General features: G+C 53.6%; 1 protein-coding gene across 2 annotated transcripts in view; it reads left to right on the top strand.

Moving 5' to 3' along the window:
* rars1 (arginyl-tRNA synthetase 1) overlaps window positions 1-16,230 on the top strand; it is a 64,993-nt gene that overhangs the window by 13,074 nt on the left and 35,689 nt on the right. For both annotated transcript variants that reach the window (XM_060837331.1, XM_060837332.1), the window contains one exon: window positions 13,183-13,283. In XM_060837331.1, coding sequence (XP_060693314.1) covers window positions 13,183-13,283 — 101 coding nt within the window. The remainder of the gene's footprint in view (window positions 1-13,182; window positions 13,284-16,230) is intronic.

Raw genomic sequence — 16,230 nt, 5'->3', positions numbered from 1 at the left:
CAACTAAATGGAAAGTGAAACAAAATGCCAGATTAATGTTCTAATTGAACAAAAGCATCTCGAAGTCCAGCTCCTGCTGATGTCAGTCTGGAATATGTGTTCAAATATGGTTTGATGTGGAAGCTACAGCATTTTATTTCCGAGCTAAGAGTGCAGCAAAAAAAAAGCTAATTTGATGCTGCTTTAATGTATCTTGGGTCATGTAGCATATCCAGCTAACAGTATTTTGTAAAAGAGTTCCAGTTAGTCATTAAAGTTGCCTAAGGTGGGCTCACATCAACATCAAAAATGTTAAATAGTGAAGAGAGTCACAATGCACTAGATGTGCTGCTTTTCACATTTGCTGCTAATCTTGTTTCTAGTAATTGTTCAATCAGTCACCTTAGACCCTCAAATTTTGAACATTGCCTTTCCCAATGCTTCAAGCAGTGCCACTTCTGGCACCTCCACTGCTATTAATGCATGTGGTTACCCAGTAGTTTGAGTTCTGGATGAAATGATTGGTATGAGACTCTTCTTACCAAATTTTTCAATGTTTACGGAGATGCAGGATATATTGTATTAAGTGTATATTAACTCATCAGATTTATTTCCAGGTTGAGACACAGAGAAGCCAAAATTAAAATGTGATTCTTAATTTGCAGAATAATTCAAAAGCTTGAAGTTAAAATCCCTCCAGAAGTGATCAGTTCTTTTCCTTTTTTAAAGTGCATAATAATGTGATATTCTTACGAGTGAAACAGCCTTCCATAAGAATTTTGAATGCAATAATTACAGGTCTATTAATGTAGATTTCCTGCTTATCGATGAAGTTCATATATTTAACCAGTCTAAAACAAAAAAAACTACAATACTGTTTAAAAATTGATAAATCTCCTGGCCCGGATAGGCTACATCCTAGAGTTCTAAGGGAGGTGGCTGAAGAAATAGCAGAGACCTTGGTTGTGAGCTTTCAAAAATCGCTGGAGTCGGGGAAAGTCCCAGATGATTGGAAAATCGCTGTTTGTAAGCTCTTTGTTCAAGAAAGGATCAAGACAAAAGATGGAAAATTATAGGCCATTAGCCTAACCTCGGTTATGGGTAAAATTCTAGAATTCATTAAGGATGAGATTTCTAACTTATTGGAAGTGCCGGGTCTGATTAGAACAGCAGCATAGTGGTTAGCACTGCTGCCTCACAGTTCTAGAGACCCGGGTTCAATTCCCACCTCGGGCAAGTGTCTGTGTGGAGTTTGCACATTCTCCCTGTGTCTGCGTCGGTTTCCTGTGGGTGCTCCGGTTTCTTCCCACAGTCCAAAAATGTGCAGATTAGGTGAATTGGCTATAGTTTATTGCCTGTATTGTTAGGTGAAGGGGTAAATGTAGGGGAATGGGTCTGGATGAGTTGCTCTTCGGAGTGTCGGTGTGGACTTGTTGGGCTGAAGGGCTGTTTCCACACTAAGTAATCTAATCTAAAGTCAGCATGGACTTACTAAGGGGAGGTCGTGCCTGACAAACCTGTTTAGAATTCTTTGAATATGTAACAAGTAGGTTAGACCAGGGAAACCCAATGGATGTTATCGACCTAGATGTCCAAAAGGCCTTTGATAAGGTGCCTCACTGGAGGCTGCTGAGTAAGGTGATGGCCGTGGTGTTCGAGGTGAGTTACTTGCATGGACTGAGGATTGGCCCTCTGACAGAAGGCAGAGAGTTGGGATAAAAGGTATTTCTTTTTTGGAATGGCAGCTAGTGAAAAGTGGTGTCCCGCAGGGTTTAGCAGGGCCACAGCTGGTCACTTTATATATAAATGATCTGGATGAAGGAACTGGGGGCATTCTGAAGTTCGCTGATGATACGAAGTTAGGCAGACAGGCAAGTAGTTCTGAGGAGGTGGGCAGGCTGCAGAAAGATTTACAGGCTAGGAGAGTGGTCCAGGAAATGGCTGATGAAATTCAATGTGAGCAAATGCAAGGTCTTGCACTTTGGAAAAAAAATACAGGCATGGACTATTTTCTAAACGGTGAGTAAATTCATAAAGTTAAAGTACAAAGGGATCTGGGAATACCAGTCCAGGATTCTTGAAAGGTTGACTTGCACGTTGAATCCATGGTTAAGAAAGCAAATGTAATGTTATCATTTATCTCGAGGGTTGGAAAATAAAAGCAGCAATGTGCTACTGAGACTTTATAAAGCTCTAGTTAGGCCCCATGTAGAATACTGTATCCAATTTTGGGCCCCACACCTCAGGAAAGACATACTGGACTGGAGCGTGTCTAACATGGTCAGCCTAACATACGATGAACAGCTGAGGATCCTGGGATTGTATTCATTAGAGTTTAGAAGGTTGAGGGGAGATCGAACAGAAACTTACATGATATGCATGGCTTAGAAAGGGTGGACGCTGGGAAGTTGTTTCCTTTAGGTGGGGATACAAGGACATGTGGGCACAGCCTTAGAATTAGAGAGTGTCAATTTAGAACGGAAATGAGGAGACATTTCTTTGGCCAGAGAGTGGTGGGCCTGTGGAATTCATTGCAGTGGAGACCAGGGCATTGAATGCCTTGATCTCGCAAGGAATTAAGGGGTATGGGGAGAGTGCAGGTAAGTGGAGTTGAAATGTCCATCAGCCATGATCAAATGGTGGATTGGACTCGATGGGCTGAATGGCCTTACTTCCACGCCTATGTCTTATTGTCTAATCTAGAACTCCTCAAGCCATACCTTTGTGAATCATTTGTGTTATGAAGATTTATTATACAGCTTATTAATAAGCAGGTATTCACAGAATCCCTACAGTGTGGAAGGATGCTATTTAGCCCATTGAGTCCATACTGCCCCTTTTGACGAGCATCCCACCTCCCTCTGCTATCCCTGTAACTCTGACTTGCCATGGTTAATCCACCTACTTTGCACATCCCTGGATGCTATGGGCAATTTAGCATTGCCAATCCACCTAACCAGTACATCTTTGGATTGTGGGAGGAAACTGGAGCATCCGGAGGAAATCAACACTGATGTGGAGAGATTGTGCCAGCTCCACACAGATGGTGGAATCGAACCCAAGTCCCTGGCCCCGTAAGACAGCAGTGCTAGCCACTGAGATTTGATTTGTACTCATAATGACAGATTGACCTTGTATAATTTGCAAGATAAAAACTCAGCGTAGAGCTTAATTTGAAAACTAGTAAGCTGGTGGTGATTCGGTGTCTGCAGTTATTTACAACTTATCTGCATTTCTTTACCCTGTATACGCTCCTGAAACTCCCTCATGGCAAAACCATGCCAGCAAAGGATTATCCATATGATGTAGGAGTAAGAGTAGACCCTCGCTCCATCAAGTCTGTTTACTGATTGATAAGATCATGGCTGACCCGATTACTCCATGTTCTCGCTTGTGATTGATCACCTTTCAGCCCTTATTATTATCAAGAATCTATCTACATTTGGCTTAACAGCATTACAAGACTGTGCTTCTGGTGCTCTTGAGGAAGAGTATTCCAAAGACTCATGATCCTTTTGAGAGAAAAGGCTACAATCTGTGGCATTCCTTTTATTTTTAAGCAAGACCCGCTAGATCTAGATTCTCTGAAAGAGGGAGCATGTTCTTCACGTCATCCAGTCAAGACCACAGGATCTTAGATGTTTCTAAATTGACCTCTATTCTTGTAAACACCAGTTGACGGAAGCCCAGCCTATCCAGCTTTTCCTCATCAGACAAGATTCTCATACATAATATTAGTCTGATAATCCTTTGAAATGCTTTCAATGCATTAACATCCATCCTTAAATAAGGAAATTAATGCTTTTCACAGGAGACAGACAGTGGCATTGTGGTAATGTTACTAATACCCACAACTCCAAGTTAGTGTTCTGAGGACAAGAATTCATAGAATTTTAGAGATGTACAAATTGGAGGAAGACTCTTTTTGGTCCAACTTGCCCATGCTATTCTGAATCACATCATGACAAGTGCTGGAATTTGAATTTAATTAAAAATCTGGAATAAAAAGACAGCCAATGACTACCATGTGACTATTGTCAATTTTGTGAAAGTGAGGGCTGCAGCAGCTGGAGACGAGAGAATAAATCTACGTTTTGGGCAAAAGGCTCTCTCTCTGCTCTCTCTCTCTGTCTCTCCCTCTCCCCGTCTCCTGCGCGCGCTCGCTCCCCCCGTCTCCTGCGCGCGCGCGCTCGCTCCCCCCGTCTCCTGCGCGCGCGCGCTCGCTCCCCCCGTCTCCTGCGCGCGCGCGCGCTCTCTCCCCCGTCTCCTGCGCGCGCGCGCTCTCTCCCCCCGTCTCCTGCGCGCGCGCGCTCTCTCCCCCCGTCTCCTGCGCGCGCGCGCTCTCTCCCCCCGTCTCCTGCGCGCGCGCGCTCTCTCCCCCGTCTCCTGCGCGCGCGCGCTCTCTCCCCCGTCTCCTGCGCGCGCGCGCTCTCTCCCCCCGTCTCCTGCGCGCGCGCGCTCTCTCCCCCCGTCTCCTGCGCGCGCGCGCTCTCTCCCCCCGTCTCCTGCGCGCGCGCGCTCTCTCCCCCCGTCTCCTGCGCGCGCGCGCTCTCTCCCCCCGTCTCCTGCGCGCGCGCGCTCTCTCCCCCCGTCTCCTGCGCGCGCGCGCTCTCCCCCCGTCTCCTGCGCGCGCGCGCGCTCTCCCCCCGTCTCCTGCGCGCGCGCGCTCTCTCCCCCCGTCTCCTGCGCGCGCGCGCTCTCTCCCCCCGTCTCCTGCGCGCGCGCGCTCTCTCCCCCCGTCTCCTGCGCGCGCGCGCTCTCTCCCCCCCGTCTCCTGCGCGCGCGCGCGCGCTCTCCCCCCCGTCTCCTGCGCGCGCGCGCGCGCGCGCTCTCCCCCCGTCTCCTGCGCGCGCGCGCTCTCCCCCCGTCTCCTGCGCGCGCGCGCGCGCTCTCCCCCCGTCTCCTGCGCGCGCGCGCGCGCTCTCCCCCCGTCTCCTGCGCGCGCTCTCCCCCGTCTCCTGCGCGCGCTCTCTCTCCCCGACTCCTGCGCGCGCTCTCTCCCCCCGTCTCCTGTGCGCGCTCTCTCCCCCCGTCTCCTGCGCGCGCTCTCTCTTCCCGTCTCCTGCGCGCGCGCGCTCTCTCCCCCCGTCTCCTGCGCGCGCTCTCTCCCCCCGTCTCCTGCGCGCGCTCTCTCCCCCCGTGTCCTGCGCGCTCTCTCCCCCCGACTCCTGCGCGCGCTCTCTCCCCCCGTCTCCTGCGCGCTCTCACCCCCCGTCTCCTGCGCGCGCTCTTTCTTCCCGTCTCCTGCGCGCGCGCGCTCTGTCCCCCCGTCTCCTGCGCGCGCGCGCGCTCTGTCCCCCCGTCTCCTGCGCGCGCGCGCGCTCTCTCCCCCCGTCTCCTGCGCGCGCGCGCGCTCTCTCCCCCCGTCTCCTGCGCGCGCGCGCGCTCTCTCCCCCCGTCTCCTGCGCGCGCGCGCGCTCTCTCCCCCCGTCTCCTGCGCGCGCGCGCGCTCTCTCCCCCCGTCTCCTGCGCGCGCGCGCGCTCTCTCCCCCCGTCTCCTGCGCGCGCGCGCGCTCTCTCCCCCCGTCTCCTGCGCGCGCGCGCTCTCTCCCCCGTCTCCTGCGCGCGCGCTCTCTCCCCCCGTCTCCGCGCGCGCTCTCTCCCCCCGTCTCCTGCGCGCGCGCGCGCTCTCCCCCCCCGTCTCCTGCGCGTGCGCTCTCTCCCCCCGTCTCCTGCGCGTGCGCTCTCTCCCCCCGTCTCCTGCGCGCGCGCTCTCTCCCCCCGTCTCCTGCGCGCGCGCTCTCTCCCCCCGTCTCCTGCGCGCGCGCTCTCTCCCCCCGTCTCCTGCGCGCGCGCGCTCTCTCTCCCCCGTCTCCTGCGCGCGCGCTCTCTCCCCCCCGTCTCATGCGCGCGCGCGCGCTCTCTCCCCCGTCTCATGCGCGCGCGCGCTCACCCCCCCGTCTCCTGCGCGCGCTCTTTCTTCCCGTCTCCTGCGCGCGCGCGCTCTCTCCCCCCGTCTCCTGCGCGCGCGCGCGCTCTCCCCCGTCTCCTGCGCGCGCGCGCGCGCTCTCCCCCCGTCTCCTGCGCGCGCGCGCGCTCTCCCCCCGTCTCCTGCGCGCGCGCGCTCTCTCCCCCCGTCTCCGCGCGCGCGCGCTCTCTCCCCCGTCTCCTGCGCGCGCGCGCTCTCTTCCCCGTCTCCGCGCGCGCTCTCTCCCCCCGTCTTCTGCGCGCGCGCGCTCTCTCCCCCCGTCTTCTGCGTGCGCGCGCTCTCTCCCCCCGTCTTCTGCGTGCGCGCGCTCTCTCCCCCCGTCTTCTGCGCGCGCGCGCGCTCACTCCCCCCGTCTCCTGCGCGCGCTCTTTCTTCCCGTCTCCTGCGCGCGCGCGCTCTCTCCCCCCGTCTCCTGCGCGCGCGCGCGCTCTCTCCCCCGTCTCCTGCGCGCGCGCGCGCTCTCTCCCCCCCCCTCTCCTGCGCGCGCGCGCTCTCTCCCCCCGTCTCCTGCGCGCGCGCGCGCGCTCCCTCCCTCGTCTCCTGCGCGCGCGCGCGCGCTCTCTCCCCCGTCTCCTGCGCGCGCGCGCGCTCTCTCCCCCGTCTCCTGCGCGCGCGCGCGCTCTCTCCCCCCGTCTCCTGCGCGCGCTCTCTCCCCCGTCTCCTGCGCGCGCTCTCTCCCCCCGTCTCCTGCGCGCGCTCTCTCCCCCCGTGTCCTGCGCGCGCTCTCCCCCCGTGTCCTGCGCGCTCTCTCCCCCCGACTCCTGCGCGCGCTCTCTCCCCCGTCTCCTGCGCGCTCTCACCCCCCGTCTCCTGCGCGCGCTCTTTCTTCCCGTCTCCTGCGCGCGCGCGCTCTGTCCCCCCGTCTCCTGCGCGCGCGCGCGCTCTGTCCCCCCGTCTCCTGCGCGCGCGCGCGCTCTCTCCCCCCCGTCTCCTGCGCGCGCGCGCGCTCTCTCCCCCCGTCTCCTGCGCGCGCGCGCGCTCTCTCCCCCCGTCTCCGCGCGCGCTCTCTCCCCCTGTCTCCTGCGCGCGCGCGCGCTCTCTCCCCCGTCTCCTGCGCGCGCGCTCTCTCCCCCCGTCTCCTGCGCGCGCGCTCTCTCCCCCCGTCTCCTGCGCGCGCGCTCTCTCCCCCGTGTCCTGCGCACGCTCTCCCCCCGTGTCCTGCGCGCGCTCTCCCCCGTCTCCTGCGCGCGCTCTCTCTCCCCGACTCCTGCGCGCGCTCTCTCCCCCCGTCTCCTGCGCGCTCTCACCCCCCGTCTCCTGCGCGCTCTCACCCCCCGTCTCCTGCGCGCGCTCTTTCTTCCCGTCTCCTGCGCGCGCGCGCTCTGTCCCCCCGTCTCCTGCGCGCGCGCGCGCTCTCTCCCCCGTCTCCTGCGCGCGCGCGCGCTCTCTCCCCCCGTCTCCTGCGCGCGCGCGCTCTCTCCCCCCGTCTCCTGCGCGCGCGCGCTCTCTCCCCCCGTCTCCTGCGCGCGCGCTCTCTCCCCCGTCTCCTGCGCGCGCGCGCGCGCTCTCTCCCCCGTCTCCTGCGCGCGCGCGCGCGCTCTCTCCCCCGTCTCCTGCGCGCGCGCGCTCTCTCCCCCCGTCTCCTGCGCGCGCGCGCTCTCTCCCCCCGTCTCCTGCGCGCGCGCGCTCTCTCCCCCCGTCTCCGCGCGCGCTCTCTCCCCCTGTCTCCTGCGCGCGCGCGCGCTCTCTCCCCCGTCTCCTGCGCGCGCGCTCTCTCCCCCCGTCTCCTGCGCGCGCGCTCTCTCCCCCCGTCTCCTGCGCGCGCGCTCTCTCCCCCCGTCTCCTGCGCGCGCGCTCTCTCCCCCCCGTCTCATGCGCGCGCGCGCGCTCTCTCCCCCGTCTCCTGCGCGCGCGCGCTCTCTCCCCCGTCTCCTGCGCGCGCGCGCTCACCCCCCGTCTCCTGCGCGCGCTCTTTCTTCCCGTCTCCTGCGCGCGCGCGCTCTCTCCCCCCGTCTCCTGCGCGCGCGCGCGCTCTCCCCCCGTCTCCTGCGCGCGCGCGCTCTCTCCCCCCGTCTCCGCGCGCGCGCGCTCTCTCCCCCGTCTCCTGCGCGCGCGCGCTCTCTTCCCCGTCTCCGCGCGCGCTCTCTCCCCCCGTCTTCTGCGCGCGCGCGCTCTCTCCCCCCGTCTTCTGCGCGCGCGCGCTCACTCCCCCCCGTCTCCTGCGCGCGCGCGCTCTCTCCCCCCGTCTTCTGCGCGCGCGCGCTCAGTCCCCCCGTCTCCTGCGCGCGCTCACTCCCCCCGTCTCCTGCGCGCGCGCGCTCTCTCCCCCGTCTCCTGCGCGCGCGCGCGCTCTCTCCCCCGTCTCCTGCGCGCGCGCGCGCTCTCTCCCCCCCTCTCCTGCGCGCGCGCGCTCTCTCCCCCCGTCTCCTGCGCGCGCGCGCGCTCCCTCCCTCGTCTCCTGCGCGCGCGCTCTTTCCCCCCGTCTCCTGCGCGCGCGCGCGCTCTCTCCCCCGTCTCCTGCGCGCGCGCGCGCTCTCTCCCCCCGTCTCCTGCGCGCGCTCTCTCCCCCGTCTCCTGCGCGCGCTCTCTCCCCCCGTCTCCTGCGCGCGCTCTCTCCCCCCGTCTCCTGCGCGCGCTCTCTCCCCCCGTCTCCTGCGCGCGCTCTCTCCCCCCGTCTCCTGCGCGCGCTCTCTCCCCCGTCTCCTGCGCGCGCTCTCTCCCCCCGACTCCTGCGCGCGCTCTCTCCCCACGTCTCCTGCGCGCTCTCTCCCCACGTCTCCTGCGCGCTCTCTCCCCCCGTCTCCTGCGCGCGCTCTCCCCCCGTCTCCTGCGCGCGCTCTCCCCGTCTCCTGCGCGCGCGCGCGCTCTCCCCCGTCTCCTGCGCGCGCTCTCTCCCCCCGACTCCTGCGCGCGCTCTCTCCCCCCGTCTCCTGCGCGCTCTCTCCCCCCGTCTCCTGCGCGCGCTCTCCCCCCCGTCTCCTGCGCGCGCTCTCCCCCTGTGTCCTGCGCGCGCGCGCGCTCTCCCCTCGTCTCCTGCGCGCGCGCGCGCTCTCCCCCCGTCTCCTGCGCGCGCGCTCTCTGCGCTCTCTCTCTCGCACGCTCTCTCTGCGCTTTTCTTGCTCGCTCGCTCTCTCTCCACGCGGGCTCTCTCCACTCTCTCTCTCTCTCTGTGCGGGCTCTCTCCACTCCTCTCTCCGCACGCTCTCTCTCTCTCTCTCGCTCTCTCTCTCGCTCTCAGCGCTCGCTCTCTCTCTGCGCGCTCTCTGCGCTCTTTCCACTCTCTCTCTCTCTCTGCGCTTTTCTCTCTCTCTCGCTCGCTCGCTCTCTCTCCACGCGGGCTCTCTCTCTCTCTCTCTCTCTCTCTCTGCGCTCGCTCTCTCTCTCTCTCTGCGCTCTCTCTCTCTCACTCTCTCTGCGCGCTCTCTGCGCTCTTTCCACTCTCTCTCTCTCTGCGCTTTTCTCGCTCTCTCTCTCTCTCTCTGCGCTCGCTCTCTCTCTCTCTGCGCTCTCTCTCTCTCTGAGCTCTCTCTCTCACTCTCTCTGCGCTTTTCTCGCTCTCTCTCTCTCTGCGCTCGCTCTCTCTCTCTCTGCGCGCTCTCTCTCTCTCTCTCTGCGCTCTCTCTCTCTGCGCTCTCTCTCTCTGCGCACTCTCTCTCTCTCTGCGCACTCTCTCTCTCTCTGCGCTCTCTCTCTCTCTCTGCGCTCTCTCTCTCTGCGCTCTCTCTCTCTGCGCTCTCTCTCTCTGCGCTCTCTCTCTCTGCGCTCTCTCTCTGCGCGCTCTCTCTCTCTCTCTCTGCGCGCTCTCTCTCTCTCTCTGCGCGCTCTCTGCGCTCTTTCCACTCTCTCTCTCTCTCTCTCTGCGCTTTTCTCGCTCTCTCTCTCTCTGCGCTCTCTCTCTGCGCTCTCTCTCTCTCTCTGCGCTCTCTCTCTCTCTGCGCTCTCTCTCTCTGCGCGCTCTCTCTCTCTCTCTGCGCGCTCTCTCTCTCTCTCTGCGCTCTTTCCGCTCTCTCTCTGCGCTCTTTCCGCTCTCGCGCTCTCTCTGCGCTCTCTCTCTCTCTCTCTCTCTCTGCGCGCTCTCTCTCTCTCTGCGCGCGCTCTCTCTCTCTCTGCGCGCTCTCTCTCTCTCTCTGCGCGCTCTCTGCGCTCTTTCCACTCTCTCTCTCTCTGCGCTTTTCTCGCTCTCTCGCTCGCTCTCTCTCTGCGCTCTCTCTCTCTGCGCTCTCTCTCTCTGCGCGCTCTCTCTCTCTCTCTCTGCGCGCTCTCTCTCTCTCTCTCTGCGCTCTTTCCGCTCTCTCTCTGCGCTCTTCCCGCTCTCGCGCTCTCTCTGCGCTCTCTCTCTCTCTCTCTCTCTCTGCGCTCTCTCTCTCTCTCGCGCTCTCTCTCTCGCTCTCTCTCTCTCTGCGCTCTCTCTCTCGCGCTCTCTCTCGCTCTCTCTCTCGCGCTCTCTCTCGCTCTCTCTCTCTCGCTCTCTCTCGCTCGCTCTCTCTCGCTCGCTCGCTCTCGCTCGCTCGCTCTCTCTGCGCTCTCTCTGCGCTCTCTCTCTCTCGCTCTCTCTCTCTCGCTCTCTCTCTCTGCGCTCTCTCTCTCTCTCTGCGCTCTCTCTCTCTGCGCTCTCTCTCTTTGCGCTCTCTCTCTCTGCGCTCTCGCTCTCTGCGCTCTCTCGCTCTCTCTCTCGCTCTCTCTCGCTCTCGCTCTCTCTCTCTCGCTCTCTCTCTCTCTCGCTCTCTCTCGCTCTCGCGCTCTCTCTCTCTCGCGCTCTCTCTCTCTCGCGCTCTCGCTCGCTCTCTCTCTCTCTCTCTCCGCTCTCTCTCTCTCTGCGCTCCCTCGCTCTCTCTCTCTCTCTGCGCTCCCTCGCTCTCTCTCTCTCTCTCTGCGCTCCCTTGCCCCCTTATCTGACCAAACCTAACAGTTGATGCTGGACTGCCCTCTAGGCAATCTTGAATAAGTAATAAATGCTGGCACGGCCAGCAATGCCAACACAGTGAATGAATTTTTTACTCTCAACAGTTCTGTATATCACTGATGCATAACCTCCCTATTTTGGTATTTGATTTCCTGCCTTTTTTTTTCTTTAAAGAAAACTTTTCCTAGTAATTTTTTCTACACCATGATGGTTGTATTCTTGTGTGACCCTGTGCTATATAACAATCACGCACTAAAAATAGCACTTAGCCAACACATGTTTTAAAAGTTCACACTTTGGAAACAGTGTCCCGTTAGTCAGTTGCATTACAGCCAATATGTGTTGATGAAACATGCCTTACAGCAGAGCAACCTGTACTTGCATGCATCACAAGGTGCCTGTATGAGGAAACCAAGATCCCTCTGCATGTCAAGAGTTCCATTTAGATAATTTGCTAGATCTTTGTCCGCTCATTCAACCTATTTGTATCCCTTTGTAGGATCTTTGTCCTCGTCACAACTTGCTATCTTCAGCTCATTTAGCAACCATGCACTTTGTCCTGTGGGACACTACTTGTGACATCCTACCAAACAGTAACTTATCCATTTATCCTTACTCTTTCCAGTGAGAATTCATCTATACCAATGCAAAGTATTAACCTTTACCTTGATTCTTTTTATTTTCCTCACAAATCTTCAATGTGGCACCTTCTCACATTCCTTCTGAAAATTTTAAGTACACTGCATTAAGTACACTTCTCTACCCAATAGTACAGATTGCCTTGATCTACCAAAATTTACCTACCCTCGCATTAGGTCCGTGCCAGATGTCACCTCTCTAGTCCTATACTTATCCTTGGAACATCTGAATAATAAGGACACTGATATCAAAATCCTATTTCGTTGGCTTTAGTTACACCTTCAACACCATAATTCCAACAAATCCATCTCCAAACTGAAAGGTTGAGGACTCTGTTCTTCTCTCTGTAACTGGATCCTTGATTTCCTGTACAGCAGACATGAATCAGTAAGATAGGTGAGAATACTTCCTGCATAATCATCAACACAGGTGCCCCAAACAGCTATGTAGTCAGTCTCTTACCATACTGCTTATAAACTCACTGCAAATTCAGCTTTAACTCTACTGTAGTTTCATCAGCAAATTTTTACGTAATGGATTGGATCTCTCAACGATGAGACAGAACACAGGAAGAAGATAGATAGTTTCGTGGCATGATGTAAAAAACCAATCCTTCCCTCAATGTCAGCAAAATGAAGGAGCGGGTCATCCACTTCAAGATGTGGAGTTGAAAATACACCCTTTCTATCAGTGGAAGTGGTTGAGAGCACCAAGTTTCTCGGAGCAGATATCACCAGCAATCTATCCAATCCATCCACATTGATGCTAAAGTCAAGAAAGTGCACCATCGCCCCTCTTGCCTCAGAAGTCAAAATAAATTCCACATGTTCACAACAACTCAACAATTCTTATAGAATGCACCACAGAAAGCATCCTGTCTGGATGCATCACAACTTTGTATGGCAACTGATTTGCCAAGACCACAAGAAATTACACATCTGTGAATATCACCTAATCCATCACAAAATCCAGCTTTCCTTCCATTTACTCCATCCATACTTCCCACTGCCTCAGGAAAGTAGCCAACATAATTAAAGACCCCTCCCACCCTGCTTATACTCGCTTCCAACATCTTCCATTGAGCAGAAGGTAGAAAAGTTTGATAACATACCAACAGATTTAAGAATGGCTGATTTACTGCTATCATCAGACTTACAAACAGACCTCTCAAATATTGCATTTGATCTTTCTCTGCACCTTTGTGTAGCTGTAAGACTATGTTTTGCATTCTGTTCTGTTGCCCTGGTGTGCTTGTGTGGTTCGCATGTCATTCAATACTTTTCACTGTATCTCAGTACTCTAGACAATAATAAATCACAACAAATCCAGCATGTTACTACTGCAAAGATATCTAACAAATTGGTTAAATGTTATCTCCCATTAACAAAACCAAAATGAATCTGCCTGCTTATGTTGAATGTCTCTTCGGTTTTCAGAAGTCTTTAATAATAGCTTATAACATTTTCCCTATGAGCTGTTAACAGGGTGGTAGTTTCCTGCTTTCTGTCTCCCTTTTTGAACAAGAGTTGCATTCATTATTTCCCAATTTAATGTAACCTGGACTTGACAGCTTGCAACTCCTACAATAAGTAACATAATAAATTAGCTAAAATGAGCATATAAAGCTGTTAAACAATGTGCAGCCTGGAAATCCCCTCCGTGATCTTTCAATATTTACAAAGAATGCATGAGAAATCCTCAACTAAGATGCCTTTAAAACTATATTTACCATGTTTTTGAGTATATTTTGAAAGTGGATGCTCTTACATTAATTCTAATTTCTCATGTATAGGTTTTGTCAATATTCACCTCAACAAAGAATTTATCTCCAAGTTGCTGACTGACCTCCTTGTAAATGGAGTTCGACCTCCCCCAGTAGGACCAAAGAAGAAGGTATGCAATTTACAACTAGGAAAGAGTAGAATATCTCTCTTTCATTGTAATAATTTTGTTTTTGTGAGCCTTTCTGAAGGCAGCCATTATTTAAAATGTTTCTGTGGTGTGCGACCAGTTTTATTTTGAAAAATTATGGTGTCTTTGAATGTCCTTGTGTGTCTGTGAAGCTCTGTATTTCCTATGCAGCAAAACCCTGCTATGTGCAAATTGGTGACTGTATTTCATACTTTCTGTCAGTGATCTTTTTTCTTTTTAAAATAGTGGATATTTCAACAAACATTTTAATAGAAAAGAAAAGCTTGCTTTTATATCCTCCGCCTCACAGCCTCAGGACCTCACAAAAGACTTTGCAGCTACTGAAGTACTTTACAAGTATACTCAATGTTATAAAGCAATAAATAATATGAACAATTTGCATGCACCATATTCTCTGAAACAACAATGTAACAATTATTCAAACTGTTCTAGTAACATTTATTGAATGATAAATATTGGCCAGTTTTTGTTGTTTATGTAGTGCCCTGTGATTATTTATGCTCAAGTGGGAGGGCAACTAGGGTTATGATTTAATTTTACAGCCAAATAACTCTCTACCTAAGGTGCAACATTCCCCCTCTACTTCCCTGAAACATTGACCAACACTTTGCACTCAAAGCTCTGGAATAGAACTAAAACCTTTTGTTTAGAAGAATAAGTTCTGTTCTTGAGCTAAGGTTGAGATGTTTTCATTATTTTAGAATAATTTGAGTGGCAATCCATTCTTATACTGACTGCTGGAAATTTTATTCATTTTGGAGTGTTGTGTTCGGTGAAACCTAGCTTGAATTTTCTAGAAATCATCAAAAAGTATCTTTTTTTAAAACTAATATTTGCCTAAATATTTCAAAGGTGGATCTTTACCAGCTTCTCTCAATCAACATATTACATACTTGAAATGATAAAACTGCTGTTAAAAGGCAACATGGGAACAGATCTTTAATATCATGTCAGTAGCCAAGATGGGGAGTGATGTAGTGTTTTAGTTTGCAGTCAGTTATTTTCTAATTTTTAAGATTTTCTAATTATACTCGATGCTCTGACCGATGAAGGCAAGCATACCAACTGCCGCCTTCACAATCCTGTCTACTTGCAACTCCGCTTTCAAGGAACTATGATCCTGTGTCGCAGGGTCTCTCTTTCAGCAGCACTTCCCAGGGTCTTACCATTAAGCGTATAAGTCCTACCCTGATTTGCATTTATCAAAATTAAACTCCATCTGCCTCTTCTCAGTCCAATGGCCCATCTGATCAAGATCCCATTGAACTCTGAGGAAACCTTATTTGTAGTCCACTACGTCCCCAAATTTGGCATCCTCAGCAAACTTACTAACTATGCCTCCTATGTTCACATCCAAATCATTTATGTAAATGACAAGAAGCAGTGGACCCAGCACTGATCCTTGTGGCACACCACTGGTCACAGGCCTCCAGTATGAAAAACAGCCCTTCACCACTACCCTCTTCTACCTTCGAGCCAATTCTCTATCCACATGACTAGTTTTTCCTTTATTCCATTTGAACTAACCTTGATAACCAGTCTATTGTGAAGGACTTGTTGAACACTTCTTTTAGAGTGGAGATATAAATTCCACTTCCAGCTTGAACAGTAGACCCAGACAGAAATTCTAATTTTGCGCTGTGTTGTATATTTGCTGCAGCTTGAGTTCAGGATTCTGCTCCGTCTTTTAGGTATTGGAAAAGTCCAGGGTCTTGTCCAGAACAAATTATGGTTGGGATTTTTGCTTGATTCTCCAGTGATAATCCCAAATCCTGGTACTACAGAAGACATTGTGATAGTACATCAAAGAGAATTCCATGCAAACGGTTAATCCAGAATCTCAAAATTGTTATAGAGCAGAAGGACACCATTCAGTCCATTGTGTCTGCACTGGCTTTCCAAATGAGTCCATAGTATTTCACTTATTCTCCTTGTTCCTTTTCAAGTAACAACGAATTCTCTTTTGAATACCTCAACTCAATGTGTTTCCATCACACACTTGGACAGTGCATTTCCGAGACAGTGTGTTAAACATGGGCAGGGAAGGAGTCCAAGATTAGAAACTTGGGGAAGGGGACAGAAGACTTGGGGGAAAGGAAAGATAAGACTCTGGTATTGGGTTTTGTTACCGTTGTCCTATTTGTCAGGTGCCTAGTAGGGATCAGAAGAAAATAAGACTGCTATCTTTCTTCATTCTCATTGAATTGTTTTTAATTTGAAGGAATAACGGATTGTATTTGTCAGAAGAAGTTTCAGCCCAGTGATTGATAGATTGCTAACAGAGACTGCCAACTGTGCATTAGACAGTGGACAGTGTGTATGGGACAGTGACTGGCTAAGGTGCCACCTCGACTCTAAGTAATAAGGATTGGAGCAAAGTTTTTTTTAAAAAACTAAATTTCACCAGTTACAGATTTGGGGATGATAATGCACAAAATCTTTGAAAAGGGTGGTCATTCCTTGTAAAATAGCCTGAACCAGTTGCTTATTAGCATGGATATAGTGATGCTTTAGTGCAGGCTTTAACTTGTGGCACTGACTTAAGAAAAGGAAGCAGCCTTCAGTTTGTCAGTTTTATTTTTATGAAGCATGCTGTTCAAGGGAAAACCGCCCTTATATTTGATTCAGGGGCATCTTGGATGGCTTGCGTTGCTTGAGTATTGGATGTCAGGTGTGATAATGTTCCCCATAATTTGTCCTACATGGGTGTGTTTGCTAAGCAGCTGAAGAAATGAAAAGTGTAGGTTTACAGACAGTGGGCAGAGGAGTAGGACCATCTGAGCTCCTCTTGCAGAACGTCCACATGGGCATGATTGATGAATTATTCTAGTATGGTAATACATTGACTTCACACGAAAGTTCTTAGTTTTTCTTACTCATTGGTTTGTGTTGCCACACAATATACCGA

The sequence above is a fragment of the Hemiscyllium ocellatum genome, chromosome 16, assembly GCF_020745735.1.
Source record: "Hemiscyllium ocellatum isolate sHemOce1 chromosome 16, sHemOce1.pat.X.cur, whole genome shotgun sequence".
In the NCBI taxonomy this organism is placed as follows: domain Eukaryota; kingdom Metazoa; phylum Chordata; class Chondrichthyes; order Orectolobiformes; family Hemiscylliidae; genus Hemiscyllium; species Hemiscyllium ocellatum.
Note: the sequence above shows the minus strand (reverse complement) of the source record. Positions and strands in the feature narration are given on the sequence as shown.